At 40.2% G+C, this 16,430-nt stretch overlaps 1 protein-coding gene across 13 annotated transcripts in view; it reads right to left on the bottom strand.

The window, feature by feature from the left end:
- Bbs9 (Bardet-Biedl syndrome 9) overlaps positions 1-16,430 on the bottom strand; it is a 409,213-nt gene that overhangs the window by 280,891 nt on the left and 111,892 nt on the right. For all 13 annotated transcript variants that reach the window (XM_031345639.1, XM_031345633.1, XM_031345628.1 and 10 more), the window contains 3 exons: positions 15,449-15,533; positions 11,798-11,981; positions 11,024-11,153 (listed from right to left, as the gene is read on the bottom strand). In XM_031345639.1, coding sequence (XP_031201499.1) covers positions 11,024-11,153; positions 11,798-11,981; positions 15,449-15,533 — 399 coding nt within the window. The remainder of the gene's footprint in view (positions 1-11,023; positions 11,154-11,797; positions 11,982-15,448; positions 15,534-16,430) is intronic.

Genomic DNA, 16,430 nt, shown 5'->3' with positions numbered 1-16,430 from the left:
TTGTTGAAGATATTTACTGGCCCCATTACCTTGGGAGTCTTCACTCTCTTCTATACCTATTATCCTTAAGTTTAGTCTTTTCATTGCATCCTAGATTTCCTGGATGTTCTGGGTTAGGAGCTTTTTGCTTTTTGCATTTTCTTTGACTGTTGTGTCAATGTTTTCTAAGGTGTCTTCTGCCCCTGAGATTCTCTCTTCTATCTCTTGTATTCTGTTGGTGATGCTTGGATCTATGGCTCCTGATTTCTTTCCTAGGTTTTGTATCTCCTGGCTCGGCTTGTCTCTCTGATTTCTTTATTGTTTCTATTTCCATGTTTAGATTTTAGATGGTTTTGCTCATTTCCTTCACCTGTTTGATTGTGTTTTCCTGTAGTTCTTTAAGGGATTTTTGTGTTTCCTCTTTAAGAGCTTCTAGCTGTTTACCTGTGTTCTCCGTATTTCTTTGAGGGTGCTATTTATGCCTTTCTTAAAGTCCTGTATCATCATCATGAGAAGTGATTTTAAATCTGAATCTTGCTTTTCTGGTGTGATAGTGTGTCCAGGACTTGCTATGGTGGGAGAATTGGGTTCTGATGATGCTAAGTAACCTTTGTTTGTGTTGTTTATTTTCTTACGCTTGTCCCCCCACCCACCCACCCCCACCCCGCCATCTGGTTATCTCTAGTGCTACCTGCCCTTGCTAAAACTGACTGGAGCCTGTCCTTCCTATGATCCTGGTTGTGTCAGAACTCCTCAGAGTCAAGCTGTCTCTGTGATCCTGGGATTCTGGGATCCTGTGACCCTGGACTTGTTAGAGCACCTGGGAGTGCAGCAGCTTCCTCTGGGTGTTGTGTGACTGGCTGTGGAGCCTGAGCCCAAGGTCACCAGCCCAAGGAGTCCGGAAGGAACCCAAGCCACTCTGCTGGAGGAGTTCCTGTGTGTCTGGTCCCATTGGTCCCAGTTACTCCCGGTGTTGGGAGAAATGTTGTATCCCCCTCACCTCTGATTCTGAGAATGTCAGAGTGCCTGGGAGTGGAGTTTCCTCTGGGTATTGTGAGACTGTCTGCAGAGCTTGCACCCAAGGTCTGCTCAGGACACCAGCCCAGAGAGACTGGAAGGCCAAACTGGAAAATTTTAAATCATCTTATTTTTTAAAGTTTTTTTTTTAATTTTTAATCATATGTAGGCATGTGTGTCTCTGTGCAATATGTGCAAATTTATGCAGGGGTCCATGAAAGCTAGAGGCTTTAGGTCCCCTAGAGGTAGACAGGAACTGTGAGTCACTTGACATGGGAGCTGAAACCAAACTCAGGTCTTCTGCAAGAACAATACACACTCTTAACTACTAAATAACCTCTCAGGACCCTTAAAGTAGCATTATTTTAATGAACAGGATTGTTTTTATTTTTTCTCTGTGTTGAAGCAGCCATACCACTGAGCACAGACTGCCATTTCAGAAAGTGTCTGTCTGATGGAAGACTCCATGGAGTATAGATATCAATTAACCAAGACTTAAATCCCTACTTTTCAAGATGAGAAATAATTTCCTTGTGAACATCAAGGACAAATTATAACAAGGAGTTAAATAATAGCACTGTTTTAATATTATTAAATATTATTCAAATTATTATCAATATTATTCAAAACTGATATACTTTATGTTTGAATATCATTTTCAGTAATTTTAATAAATATTCTATTGTTTTGGAAGGTAAAAATGCAGCATTAGGGAGAGAATCAATGAACTACTACAACACACATACTAAGCATTTTTTTTCAGCTTCCAATGCAGTCATACTGAATGCAAGACTCTAAGGACAAAGGCTGTCAGGGCACAACAATGGCAAACATTACCACATCTCAAGCTCTTCCTTCAATAAACAAACAACTGATTCTAATTTTAAGACAACCAACAACCGATAGCGTACAATATATGTACACTATTTTATTGTCAATAATTCAAATGTGTATGAAAGTTATTTTTGAAATAAAGGCCATATAAGAACTGACAGAGTAAAAATACTAATCTTGGACAGTGAGACCACTAAGCAAGTAAAGACCCTGCTGCCAAGTCTGACAACCTGTGTTCAATCCTAGGACACATATGGTAGAAGGACAGAAGAGGCTGCACGTGCAAGCCATTGCATGGGCATGCACACATGTAGGCATACATATACAAAACACATTCACATAAAACATGCACAGAGAATGATAAATAAATGTAATTAAAATAATAATAAAGAATCTAAAACCATCCAAAGTTGTATTTCTGCAAAGGCATTAGCAATAAGTAAATCCAACATCACCCTCCCCCCAAAGTCCCCACTATTTTCCTTCTCATATTATCCAATAAGCAGTTGGCGTCTTCTCCTCTAGGAAACAGGAACGCACAGAAAAAAGTAAATTCATCTTGCTCTGGTCTTGCTGTAGTAGGAGAGCTGGGTTCTGATGGTGGCATATTTCATTGCCACCACCTGCAGCACTCTTGGAGCAATACACTGTGCCCCATCCCAGAGCTCTGCCTGCCTGCCAGGAGGCTGGCTCTAGCCCAACAACACAGGTGAAACACACACCTACACCCCACCCTAATTTCCTCCCACCCCCTGCCTGCTGGAACCCCAACAAGTATAGAATCGCTGGGCTCTGTTCCACCCTGTTTGAGTGCCATCTTCCTTCTGGTCCTCACCTATACATACAGCAATCATGGATCAACATACCTGGCCCCACCCTCCCAGGAGGCAGGCTCTAACCCAACACACACAGCTCCACCTGCCTCCTAAGAGACCTGCTTCAACCTGGGACACCCAGGCCAGCTAGAGACAACCAAATATCAAAAGGCAAGCACAAGAACACCACATCAACAGAAGCCAATGAAATATGCCATCAGAACCCAGCTCTCCTACTACAGCAACCCCTGAATATCCTAACACACTTGAAGAATAAGACTGTGACCTTAAATCCCATCTCATGAAGATGATAAAGGCTTTTAAAGAGGAAACAAAACACTTACACAAATACATGAAAGCACAATCAAACAGATAGAAGCCCTTAAAGAGGAAACAAATAAACACCTTAAAAAAATAAAGGAAAATACAATCAAACAGGCAAAGGAAAAGAATAAAATGGCCCAAGACCTAAAAATGGAAATAGAAACAATAAAAACAAACTGAGGCAACACTGGAGACATAAAACATATGAAGTAGAACAAGAATTACAGATGCAATCATCAACAACAGAATACAAGAGATGGAAGAAATAGATACATTGATCAAAGAAAATGACAAATGTAAAAGGTTCCTAACTCAAAAAATCCAGGAAATTTGAGATACTATGCATCTTAGAGTTTCTATTCCTGCACAAACATCATGACCAAGAAGCAAGTTGGGGAGGAAAGGGTTTATTCAGGTTACTTCCACATTGCTGTTGATCACCAGAGGAAGTCAGGACTGGAACTCAAGCAGGTCAGGAAGCAGGAGCTGATGCAGAGGCCATGTAGAGATGTTCCTTACTGGCTTGCTTCCCCTGGCTTGCTCAGCCTGCTTTCTTATAGAACCCAAGACTGCCAGCCCAGGGATGGCACCACCCACTAGGGGCCCTACCCTCTTGATCACTAATTGAGAAAATGCCCCACAGCTGGATCTCATGGAGGCACTTCCCCAACTGAAACTCCCTTCTCTGTGATAACTCCAGCCTGTGTCAAGTTGGCACACAAAACCAGCCAGTATACTATGAAAATACCAAACCTACAAATAATAGAAATACAAGAGGGTAAAGATCCCCAGTTCAAAGGGCTAGAAAATATCTTCAACAAAATCACAGAATAAATCTTTCCTAATCTAAAGGAACTGTAAATATACTGTAAAGGAAATGTAAACATAAAGGCTGTAAACATACAAGAAGTTTACAGAACACCAAATAGACTGGACCAGAAAAGAAAGTTTTCCCACCACATTATAATTAAAACACTGAAGGTACAGAACAAATAAAAAATATTAAAAGCTGCAAGGGAAAAAGTCCAAGTAACATATAAAGGGAGACCTATCAGAATTACACCTGATTTCTCAACAGAGATTCTAAAAGCCAAAGATCCTGGACAGATGTCTTGCAGACTCTAAAAGACCACAGATGCCAGGGCAAACTACTATACTCAGCAAAACTCTCAGTCATCATAGATAGAAAAACCAAGATATTCCATGAAAAAAAAAAAAAAACAAATTTAAACAATCTTTCTACCAGTCCAGCCCTACAGAGGATACTAGAGGAAAACTCCAACACAGGGAGGGTAACTACATCCAAGAAAACATAAGAAATTAACCATCTCATAGCAAAACCAAAAGAAGAAAATCATATACACACAGTAAGTTCTCTAAAACCAAAATAACAGGAGCTAACAATCATTGGTAATTAATATTTCTCAACATCAATGGTCTCTTCACCAATAAAGACACAGACAAACAGACTGGATATGTAAACAAGATCCATTATTATGCTGCATACAAGAAACACACCTCAGCAACAAAGATAGACACTAACTCAGAGTAAAGGGCTGGAAAAAGATTTTTCAAAGCAAAGAACCAAGAAACAAACTGGAGTAGCCATTCTAATACCTAATAAAATATAATTTCAACCAAAAGTTATCAAATGAGATGGGGAAAGACACTTCGTATTCATCAAAGGAAAAATCTGCCAAGATAATAGCTCAATTCTTAAGATCTCTGCACCAAATGCAAGGGCACTCGCATTACTAAAAGAAACTTTACTCAAATCACACACTGAAACCCACACAATATTAATTGGAGTCTTCAACAACCCACTCTTACCAATATAGACATCACTGAAACAGAAAATAAACAGAAAAATAATAAAACTAATGAATGTTATAAAGCAAATGGATTTAACAGATATCTACAAAACCTTTCACCCAAAACAAAAGTATACACCTTCTTCTCAGCACCTCATGGAATGTTCTCCAAAATTGACCATATAATCAGGTACAAAGCAAGCGTCAATAGATACAAGAAATTTGAAATAACCCCTTGCATTCTATCAGATCACCACTGAGATTAAAGGCAGGACATTAACAACAACAGAAACAACAGAAAGCCCACATAGTCATGGAAACTGAACAACTTTTTACTCAAAGATCACTTGGTCAGGGAAGAAAGAAAGAAAGAAAGAAAGAAAGAAAGAAGGAAAGAAAGAAAGAAAGAAAGGAAGGAAGAAAGAAAGAAAGAGGGAGGGGGAAGAATGGAAGAGAGAAATTAAGACTTTCTAGAATTCAATAAAAATGAAGGCAGAACATACCAAAACTTAAGGGACACAATGAAAGCAGTTCTAAAAGGAAAATTCATAGAACTACGTACCTTCATTAAAAGAAAAGAAAGGAAGAAAGAAAGAAAGAGAGAGAGAGAGAGAAAGAAATAGACCTTATATCAGCAACTTAACAGCACATCGGAAAGCTCAAGAACAAAAAAAAGGAAGCAAAGACACCCAAGACTCAGAAGACAGTCCAACTCGGGGCTGCAATCAATCAATTAGAAACAAAGAGAACAATATAAAGAATCAACAAATCAATAAAGAGCTGGTTCTCTGAGAAAATAAACAAGATAGATAAACCCTTAGTTTAACTAAAAGGCAGAGAGAGACAGTATCCAAATTAACAAAATCTGAAATGAAAAGAAAGACATAGCCTGGCGGTGGTGGCGCACGCCTTTAATCCCAGCACTTGGGAGGCAGAGGCAGGCGGATTTCTGAGTTTGAGGCCAGCCTGGTCTACAGAGTGAGTTCCAGGACAACCAAGGCTACACAGAGAAACCCTGTCTTGGAAAAAAACAACTATCTAAACAGTGTTATAACCCCTAAGAAAATAGATGCAGTCATTAAAAATCTCCCAACCAAAAAAAGGCCAGGGCCAGATGGTTTTAGTGCAGAATTCTTACAGACATTCAAAAAAGAACTAATACCAATTTTCCTCAAACTCTTCTACAAAACAGAAACAGAAGGAACAGTATCTAATTCATTTCATAAAGCCACAGTTACCATGATGCCTAAACCACACAAAAACTCAACAAAGACTAACTTCAGACCAATTTTAGCTGTGAACATTGATGAAAAATGCTCAATAAGATACTCATGAACTGAACTGAATCCAAGAACACATCAAAAATGTCATCCACCATGATCAAATAGACTTTATCCCTTGTAGACATAAAAGAATGGTTCAATATATGAAAAACCATCAACATAATCCATAATATAAACAAACAGAAAGAAAAAAATCACATAATCATGCCATTAGCTATTTAAAAAGCCTTTTAAAAAAAAATCCAACACCTCTTCATGTTAAAAGTCTTGGAAAGATCAGGGATTGAAGGCACATACCTAAAAATATAAAAAGCAGTATACGGGAAGCCAATAGCCTTAGGTAGACTCTTCAAACAAGGGCAAAAAGTAGCCACACTCTTCACCAAAATACCACAAAACAGTCTCTAGGTCACATACTGAAATTCTTCTCCATTGAAACCTCTTGAGCCAGGTCTGAGCAATTCAAAACACTCTCATCAACCAAGTCTTCCATATTCCTACTACTTCCATTAGGCCCCACGTAAAGAATTCCACTGCTTTTCAAATCTAAAGTCCCAAAATTCATATTCTTCCAAACAAAACCATGGTCAGACCTATTATAACAATACCCTAATCCCTGATACCAACTTCTGTTTTATATAGGGTTTTACCACTGTGAACAGGTACCATGACCAAGGCAACTCTCATAAAGGAAGGCATTTAATTGGGGCTGCTTACAGGTTCGGAGGTTCAGTTCATTATCATCAAGCTGGGAGCACGGCAGCATCCAGGCAGGCATGGTGCAGGAGTTGAGAGTTCTACATCTGAAGGCCGCTAGGAGAAAACTGGTTCCCATGTGGCTAGGAGGGAGGGTCTTAAAAGACCAGAGGCACAGTGACATGCTCCCTCTATATTCCTACAAGGTGAACCTCCTAATAGTGCCATACCCTGGGCCAAGCATATTCAAACCACCAGAAAAGGAAAGATTATCAAGTCAAATGTAGTTCCCAAGAAAGACAAAAGTAGTTACCAACTGTTGGCAGTGATGATGGAGGTAAGGTGGACATAAAGGACAAAATACATTCATCTCCAGAAGCAGCTGTGCTCGCTAATCAAAACAAGAGGGCCAACGGCTCTCCAGGGAAGTGAGGCTGTGTACCCAAGGCGTGAAGGTGAGCTCTGGGGAGTGGAAGAGCCCATCTGCATGTCAGTTCCCTTTTGGTAGATCCGAGTGTGGATCTCCGGCTCAGATCCCTCCATGGGTGTCGCTGGTCACATGACCTCCGCGGTTCAGAGCTTCTCAGGCCACCTGAGGCTTGTAGGCTACTAACCCTTTGACAATCTGATATAAACGCTCTCTAGAGCAGCGGGTTTCAACTGTAGGGGATGCACATCAGATATCGTGCATATCGGGTATTTACATTATAATTCATAACAGTAGCAATATTGCAATTATAAAGCACCAACAAAATCATTTATGGCTGGAGGGTCACTACAACATGAGGAACTGTAATTAAAGGCTCGCAGCATTAGGAAAGTTGAGAAGCACTGCTCTAGAGGCAAGGGGCCAAGAAGGTGAAACCTTTTGGCACCAGGAAAAATCAGACACCTTTCCTCGGGCCTCAACCTCCATTTCACAAGCTTCCACCTGCACCCCACCCCACATCTGTCACAGCTTAGAGAGTCGGGAACCCAGAGCATGGTGCTACTTTTCCTACCAACAGAGGCCATTCCCCTTGAGACTGGGAGCTGCATTCTAAAAGGCTGACAGACTGGATGCGAAGATGACTAACAAGGCTCTCCATGGGCATGTGTGTTAATAGGTAGAAGTTTGTCTTCCTGAATAAACCATTCTGTATGATATACAAATGTAGAAAGAGTATACTACATGGCTGGGGAATTATGAATGCAAAGGAAATGTGTAGGAGGAAACCACATTAAAGACTTATCCTAAGATTTAAGATAAAAGAAATTAGGAAATCTAGAAAAGTGATAGAAAACACTCTGTCAACATCAGTAGAAGCTCAGGATAAAGCATAGATGCCAAAAGTTAAAGCAAGAGTCTATTTGGACAGAGCTTCAGAGGAAACCCAAATTCTAGAAACTGTTCTCCTGTTTAAAAAAAAAAAAAACAGTAAGCGTCACTGACTGTAAAGCATGGGGTTGTGGCTGTAGCCTGGAGAGGCTCATCATGCTGCCCAACATCACTTCAAATGCTTCTCACCGTGGGATATTAGACAGTGAGCAGAGACAGACAGACAGGCAGACAGACAGACAGGCAGACAGGCAGAGACAGAGAGACAGAGACAGAGAGAGAGACAGAGAGAGAGGCAGAGAGAGAGGCAGAGAGAGAGAGAGAAGCATTAAACTAGAACAACTAGGTACCCCCATAAATCAGTGAGGTACAAGAGGGAAGCGCAGAGTTAGGATTAGAATAGAATGAACAAGGTAGAACCAGGGCTGCCAAGTGGGTGGGCCAGCCAGGAAATAATGCATGTTGGTTTCTGAGCAAAATGCTGCTATTAAGGATAATTGCATCTGCTTGATCTGAATCCAGTGTTTCTTAGTCACTGAAAGGGAGATATTAAAGGAGCAGTGAAACTCCTTTACAAATAAACACATTCATCCAAGAAAGTTTCTAACAAATCGGTTCAATCCTAAATGTAATAAAAAGCAGAAGTTATTTCAGTGCTTAAAATTTCAACAATAACTGCCTCAGTTTTTCATTTTTTGAAATTATAATTACATCATTTCCCCCTTCCCTTCCTCCTTCCAACATTTCCCAAGCACCCTGCTTGTTCATGGCCTCTTTTGCTGTAACTGTTCTCCACAGTGAACTGCAGTGTGTCTGCACCACTTTACGATTCCACCGCTAACCCTTCCAGCGTTGGTCCTCTGTTGTTTTCTTGATCTTTGCCATTCTGACTGGGGTAAAAGGAAATCTCAAACTTGTTTTCATTTGCATCTCCCTAATTGCTAGGGACAATGGTTTTTTTTTTCAGAATTTCTTATCCATATTTATTCTTCCTTTGAGAAGTCTCTGTTCAGACCCCAAGCCCATTTTTGAAATGGGTTGTTTATTTTTTGACTGTTTTTGATTTCTGAGTTCTTTATATATTCTGGATATTGACCCTCTGTCAGAAATATAACTGGCAACGATTCTGTTCCATTCTTTGGGCTTCCTGTTCACTCAATTGATTCTTTCTTTAGCTGTGCATAGCTTTATGAGGTCTCATTTGTGTGACTCAATTCCCAAGCAAACAGAGTTATATGCATTTATATTTGGGTCTTGGATTCTATTCCATTTGTCTACATGACTGTTTTTATGCCAGTACTGTAACTTCTTAATATAAGCATGCTAAGTTACTATAAATTACTTTTAAAGTTCTAATAAAATTACAATGAAATTTTAATAATAGAAAGCAGAAAAGGGAGATGTTTTAGTGTGGCCACACTGGGAAGAAAGACAAAGGATTCCAAGGGGCCTGAGGTAAGATTTAGTTTTAAGTAGAAGGCTAAAGATTTGAATCTCTAAGAAGTCCCTGCCTGTCCTGCCCACCACTAACCTACAATTGTCCTGTTTCCTTCTCATGCAATAAGGCACTCTGAGGAAGGGTTCTTAGAACTATGGAACCTCTTCCTGGAGTCAGGTCCCCAGCCCTTCTCCTTCTCCCAGTAGGAGGCTCCTGGGGAAATCCCAAGTGTGTTAGGGTCCCTTGTTTGGACAGTCTGGTTGACAGTCTGAGAGTCAAACGTATCTTTAAAATATCTTCATTTCTGCCTGGCCTATTACAATTCTCCACAATGTTTTAAGACCTCAGTCTTAGGGTGATGTATGTCTGGAACAAATGTAATAAACAAAATGGTCATGGAGAGCAGGGCTCAGCAGGGAAGAGCGCTGACTTCTCATTAGAGGACCTGGATTTGACTCCCTAGCACCAACACGGTGGCAAACAACCATCTGAAACTCCAGTACCCGGGAATCCAACCCTTTCCTAGACTCCACTGATACCAGGCACACACAGGATGCAGACAAATATGTAGACAAAACACCCATTCACATAAACTAATTTTTTAAAATATTCCATTGTGGCAAGTGAAGGTGCAGCTTAAGCATTCATGCAACCATATGTGCCCCAGGTAGCTACAACAGTAAACACCCAGCTCCTTACTGGGGGAGGGACTCATCCTGACCAGACACGACAGGGGTCACTGAAAACATCCACAACAAATATTCTAATAGCAGAACTAGAAGTCTCTGAGGCTAGGCAGAGACTTTAGAGAAGTTTCTAGGTCCCTGCTGAGCTCTTCAGTCCCGACACATGAGCTGAGCTGCTCTAAAACAGCTCAGGATTTCAACTCTTACACTAACAACCTTATAAAACTACTCACTGGCAAACTGTGTCATGATTTTAATATTGATATTAATTTTGTTTCTCTTTCATTGTAAGTACAATGTTATTCTACTCTCTAAACTGTTTGAACACACAAATATCAGCAACTCTGCATCACATGACATAAGCAAGTCTGAAACAAGTTCCGAATTGCAAACAAGTGTGGTCTTCTCACCTTCTCCCCATCAAACACAGGAGACATCCATTTTTACTTTAGAGAAAATACTCTACCAGGAAAAGTGTCTCCCTGTATCTTCAACAGGGTTCACCTTTAATTATAAAGGGGTAACGTCTCATAAAGATTAATGAAAATAATTAGTAGTGCTAATTAGGAAATTTTTATAAACTTTTCCAAAGAAAATATTTCTACTACTAACAGTCACACTATAATATCACTTGTACTCTTCAGTGAAACCATAAGACTTCTACAGGATTCCCTGACTAAGATGTTTAATAAGAGCCAGGTGCAGTGGCTGAGGTAAAAACATTGTAAGTTCAAAGCCTGCAAGGGCTAAAAAATGAGACAAAACAAAAATCTTTTCATGAAGAGATTTTCATAAGTTCTTTTCATACACTGAAGCACTTACTGCAGAGAGCCCACTCTGACGGCTACAGGGACATGGGGCAGCTGTGTGGCCCACTTCAGGGTCACGTCCTGGTAAACATGCAGCACGCGGCTATGGTTTCCAACCAAAGTATTTATTGTACCTTCAGAAACTGCAGGTTGAAGAGACAGAAAGAAGACAGTAAAAATAAGGCCGTTCAAAATAGTACACTGTGGTCTCTTATGGGAGGCTTATCACACACTAATAATAATATCTTGATTTTTAACACATAAAGGTTTTAGATGATAAGATATGAGCTTTCAACTTCAAGAAACCAAGATCAAAACGAGAAACAAATGATTTTATAGACAATAAGTATAGTGACCAGCCAAGGTGTGTGCATTTCATCTACAAGATGTGAATTTTATTAACATATCACATACCTAAACTAATGACTGGCTGGCTGGCATTCACAGGAAGCCCTTCTATTGCACATCACTGTTCTGCTTTCAAAGAGCAATGCTTGCATGAAGCATTCTTGAATAGTCACATTATGGAAAGCATTAGTGAGCTGGAAGCCAGTCTACGAGTGATCTGACACAGAGTCCAATGGCTGGCACAGCCACATGTGCTAATTTATGTCAAATGTGTACGCAAACTGTGAAAGTTAAAGGTTCCATTATACATTCAGTAAAAAGGCTGCTTTCCTAGATGTTTAAAATGTGTGTCTGAGTGTGGCTTTTTCCAATGTCTGTAGGCACGTCTAAAGTGTAGTCTTGCGATACAGAAAGGATAAGAGGAAATCTCCGCACCCACCTGAGCAGTACGGGAGAAAACAACTGGGGCTACAGTCGAGCTTCTTCATGAATCGAATCTGCCCATTATCCTTTAAGCAGAAGAAGTTCCTCTCACCAAGAACAAAAACAGAAGATGCAGACTGGTTTAAAGGGATGATACAGATGTCCAGGGCTTGCTCGCCAATATTCAGAGTCCAGTCCACCTGAAAAGCAAAGGCCAGGAGTGACGCGGATGCTAAAAACAGATGTGTCTACCACTTCCAAGGAAGATGGAAGAGGATAGAGTTTAGCTTCTCAAACAAACACAAAATGCACAGAACACATACAACAATGGTTCATAAGACAAAAAAAAAAAAAATTAGTATGCCTTATACTCCAAAGATAAATGGTGATATGCCATCTCCAACCTCAGAAGAGCGGAGGAGCTAAATTTGAGTCCAGAGAAACCAAGGCAGTTAAAGTTCCCAATCCATGCGACAAGGAGACTAACCTTGGGAGACCTGTAGAAAGTTCATCTCAATGTCCTGAGAATTCACCAGCACATTCCCAGAGGGAACCACCATCCCACAGAATTCCAGGTGGCAGTGCCCAGCACCCACACAGAATCTGTGCTCAAAAGCTCCCAGTCCTGGGGCAGTGGCAGAGCGCGCAGGAGGCTCTGGCCTCAGGAAGGGGGAAAGTGGGCCACACAGTAAGTAGTGTTGTCCCACCTACTAAGTCTTTAGAAACAATGCTCAGAAAGATCAAAGTGTTTTCAAACAACTGTGCATCAGGACTACGCTCGGCCTATAATAATTCAAAAATATCTAAAGTGTAACAAAATAGAATTGACTATATCTGACATCTAATAGTAAATTTTAAATTACCAATCATGGAAATGAAACAATCAGGACATATGATTTACAATGAAGAGAAATAAAATCTACTGAAACTAACTCAAGACTGATACAAATGTTAAAAATTAGAAAACCAGTACTCTAAGGACCTTTAAAAAGTTATACAGAGACACTGAAGAAAGAAACAGCACCCTGAATTTACATAAATGAAATCTGTAGCAATGGGCTCCAGGCCACTAGAAAAGAGCCTGAGTGGTCTTCACTACAGTGACAAGATTCATCCCAAGTGAAGGAGCAAAGCTAAAGGACGTTCTGGGGGATGAAGGATTCGGAGGTAAAAGCTGCATGAGGCCAGGGCTCAATCTTTGCCTTTGAAAGATAAAAGACATTGAACAAAATGAGAAGGAACATGTACGAGCTGTGGGACAGTCAGTAAGTTCAGTATAACTGGAATACTCCATAAAAAGAAGAGAGACACACAAAATGTTTGAAGAATTGATGGCCAAATTTTGTAACTTTGTAATTTGAAAAACTCTAAATTCACAGATGCAGGAGGCTCAACAAGTACTAAACGTGCAAAAACTAAAGGAAGAAAGGAGAAAAGGAAAGAAAACAGGATCAGGATCTAAGCTGCTCAGAGTGCGCATTAAGGAAAACACCTGAAAATTAGCCAAGGGAAAATCATTAGGAATGGAGGAATGCAATGGACAAAGACTCTCCTATTAAGGAGGTGTTTCCTGGCTAAGCGATATGGCTCAGGGGACAGAGGAGCTTGATGCCAAGCATGAAAACCTATGTTCAATTCCCAGACCTTAACAGAAGGAGAGAACCAACTCAGTAAGCTGTCCATTGGCATACTCAGACACACACACATGTGCATGTGTGTGCACGAGTGTGACTAGACATACTCCAAACATGTGTGAGACTGGTGAGGAACACCTTTAAAAGGTGTTCTTAGACCACTGTTTTGCTAAAGAGGCATAGCAGTGAACTGTCTCCCAGTGACATTTGGCTATATTCATAAACCAATGCACCCTCAGCCATCACCAGAGAGGCTTTCTTCTGCAGTAGATGGGAACAAGCACAGACCCACAGCTCGGCAGTGTGCAGAGAGTGAGATACCTCGGAACACTCAGTCCTAAAGGGGATGGTCCATCAAATCCCTTCCCTCCGGGGTCAGGGAACCCATGGAAGATGAGGTGGGAAGAGTGTAAGAGCCAAGGGGATGGAGAACACCAAGAAGACAAGGCCTTCTAGACACAGCATGATCTATGTGCACATGAACGCAGAGACTGTGGCAGCATGCTCAGGGCCAGCACGTGTCTAAGCCAGATGGGCTCCTAGTGCTGAGCGGGGAAGTGGACACAGCCCCATGCCTAACCCAGAGACTATTTCCAACTGACAAACTACCTGAAAGGGAAAACTTCATTGTCCAGCATACAAACCAGTTAAGAGTAGGCCCCACTCCCAGCAGCAGATGGCCAACAAGAAGCAAACCCAATGGCAGCTTTGGAGCTACTTCTGTCTCATAGTGCTTCGTCTGGGTTTTGCTTCACCTTACAGCTATTTTGTTTTTATATTATGGTTTCTAACTTTGTTTTTATGGGTTTCTTGTATTCTTACATTGGCTTTCTTTTTTCTGTTTGCTTGTTGGCCCTATTTTGGTTTTTTTAATCATATCTTTATTATTATTATTATTATTACTATTATTATTATTACTATTATTATTATTACTACTATTACTATTTTTAGATGTGTTTTTTAATGAGAGACACAAAGGTGTGGATTTGCGGAGTGGAGACAGAGGGAGGATCAGGGAGGAGGAAGAAGGGAGATACAATCAGAATGCTATATGAAAAATTCTACTTTCAATTTAAAAAGTAAAAAAACAATTATTTGCTTCATCTTGACTTAACTTAGGTTGATCATATGCACCTAGAAATTCATCTGCTTTTATCTTAATTTCAAATACGTGTACTGTGTGCATCCTTTCATACATCTCACCCACTCTTCCCTCCTCCCACATGCTGTATTCACCCCTCCTCCCACATGCTGTATTCACCCCTGCTCCTTTCAAAGTCCTGGCACGTGTGTGCATGTGTGCCTGTTTGTGTATGTGTGCACATATGTGCATGTGTGTACATGTGTATGTCTGTGGGTATGTATGTATACATGCATGTATGTATGTGTATATATGTATACATATGTATATGTGTATGTGTGGTTTATGTGTATATGTATATATGTGAATATGTATGTGAATATGTGCATGTATATGTATGTGTATGTATGTCTGCATATGTGTGGGTATATATGTGTGTGTGTGTGGTTTATATGTATGTGTATATGTATGTGTATATGTGTCTGTATGTGTATATAAGTATACACATGCAACCTGTTGTGTGTTTAGTATTTTATAGTTTATAGACCAGTGGAAAATAAAAGATTTTAACGCCTTAGGAGAAATAAAGAAGAAAGAAAGAAAGAAAGAGAGAAAGAAAGAAAGGAAGGAAGAAAGAGAGAAAGAAAGAGAGAAAGAAAGAAAAGAAGAAAGAAAGAAGAAAACAGAAATTGTAAAAAGAAGTTTAAAGTTTTGTGTCAGTTTATAATCTCTTAAACGAAAAGTGGCCCCATCCAGCCATTCACAGTTGAGCGGTGCCACCCTATATTCTGATGCGTTATGGCAAGTAGACAGACATATTCTATAGCACAGCAACAGCCAATTCAATTCCGGGTCATTGATACAAATGAGAAAGAAAAATTGTCAAAATGCATTTTTAATTTTCTTCCAGGAATTCTCTAACAAATATGATTATATATCTAAACAGACTTACAACTAGTCGTTTTCCAGAACCAAGTTTCTGCTGTTCCATCTCCTGCTTCTTGTCTGCATCCATGGCAAAGGCAAGTACTTGGTACCTGTTAGAGGAGACGGCAAAGGATAAGTGACATCAGAAGTTTTAAAGTAAAAGTCACTTTAAACTTCAGAGGTATACAGTCCATAAATTCTGTGAACAAAAATTTCTTTAGTTCTAAGGACTACTAAATTTTAGTGAGTTTTATTATGATGCACGATATGAGTATTCATCATGATGTCACTACTGTGAAGCCAGCACTACTGCTGAGAACCTCATGTGGCAAAAAACAGGCATGAATGCCTAGCGCCTGACACCACATGCCAAAGAGAGCATGAACAGTGCAGAACTGCCAACGGCCTAGAAATGATTAATACATACTCTACAGAAGTATTACACTGAGTACTTCCCAGGCAAACCACAGACTGGTGGTGAATCGTGTCAAGTTACTCACCCTGCCATGGCTTCCTGTCTATGAAAATAGTTGTTGCTAACTGGCAAGAAGAATTTAAAAGCAAACTGTCCTGATATGCCTAGTACAGCACCTGGAATGCACATGCTGCTAATCCCTCATCCAAAGTGCTGGAGATTCATGTGTTTGAGAGCTCAGAGGAGGCTGGGAAGCATGCTTGCACTTTACAGCCTCGCAGCATAATGTAAACTTCTAAAGTGCTGCAAAGCCCAAGCTCTGTGAGCATGTCAGTGCTCCAAATGTCTGGCTAACAAAGACGGTCAGACTAAGAATGCTCAAGCTGTATTACATTCCCAAGTTTCAATAAAAGGCTTGAAAGACATAAAGACAGATACTGATTTATCAAGATGGACAAATCAATGACTCATCGGATACTTGATACAGTCTCAATGGTGCACATTAGGAATAATCTACACATACTTTACAGTTTCCATTTAGCTCAAGCCCTTCTCTAAAACAATTTGTAATATCACTCAATATATAAAGTTA

This window comes from Mastomys coucha, unplaced genomic scaffold (genome assembly GCF_008632895.1).
Source record: "Mastomys coucha isolate ucsf_1 unplaced genomic scaffold, UCSF_Mcou_1 pScaffold23, whole genome shotgun sequence".
NCBI classification, from domain to species: domain Eukaryota; kingdom Metazoa; phylum Chordata; class Mammalia; order Rodentia; family Muridae; genus Mastomys; species Mastomys coucha.
Note: the sequence above shows the minus strand (reverse complement) of the source record. Positions and strands in the feature narration are given on the sequence as shown.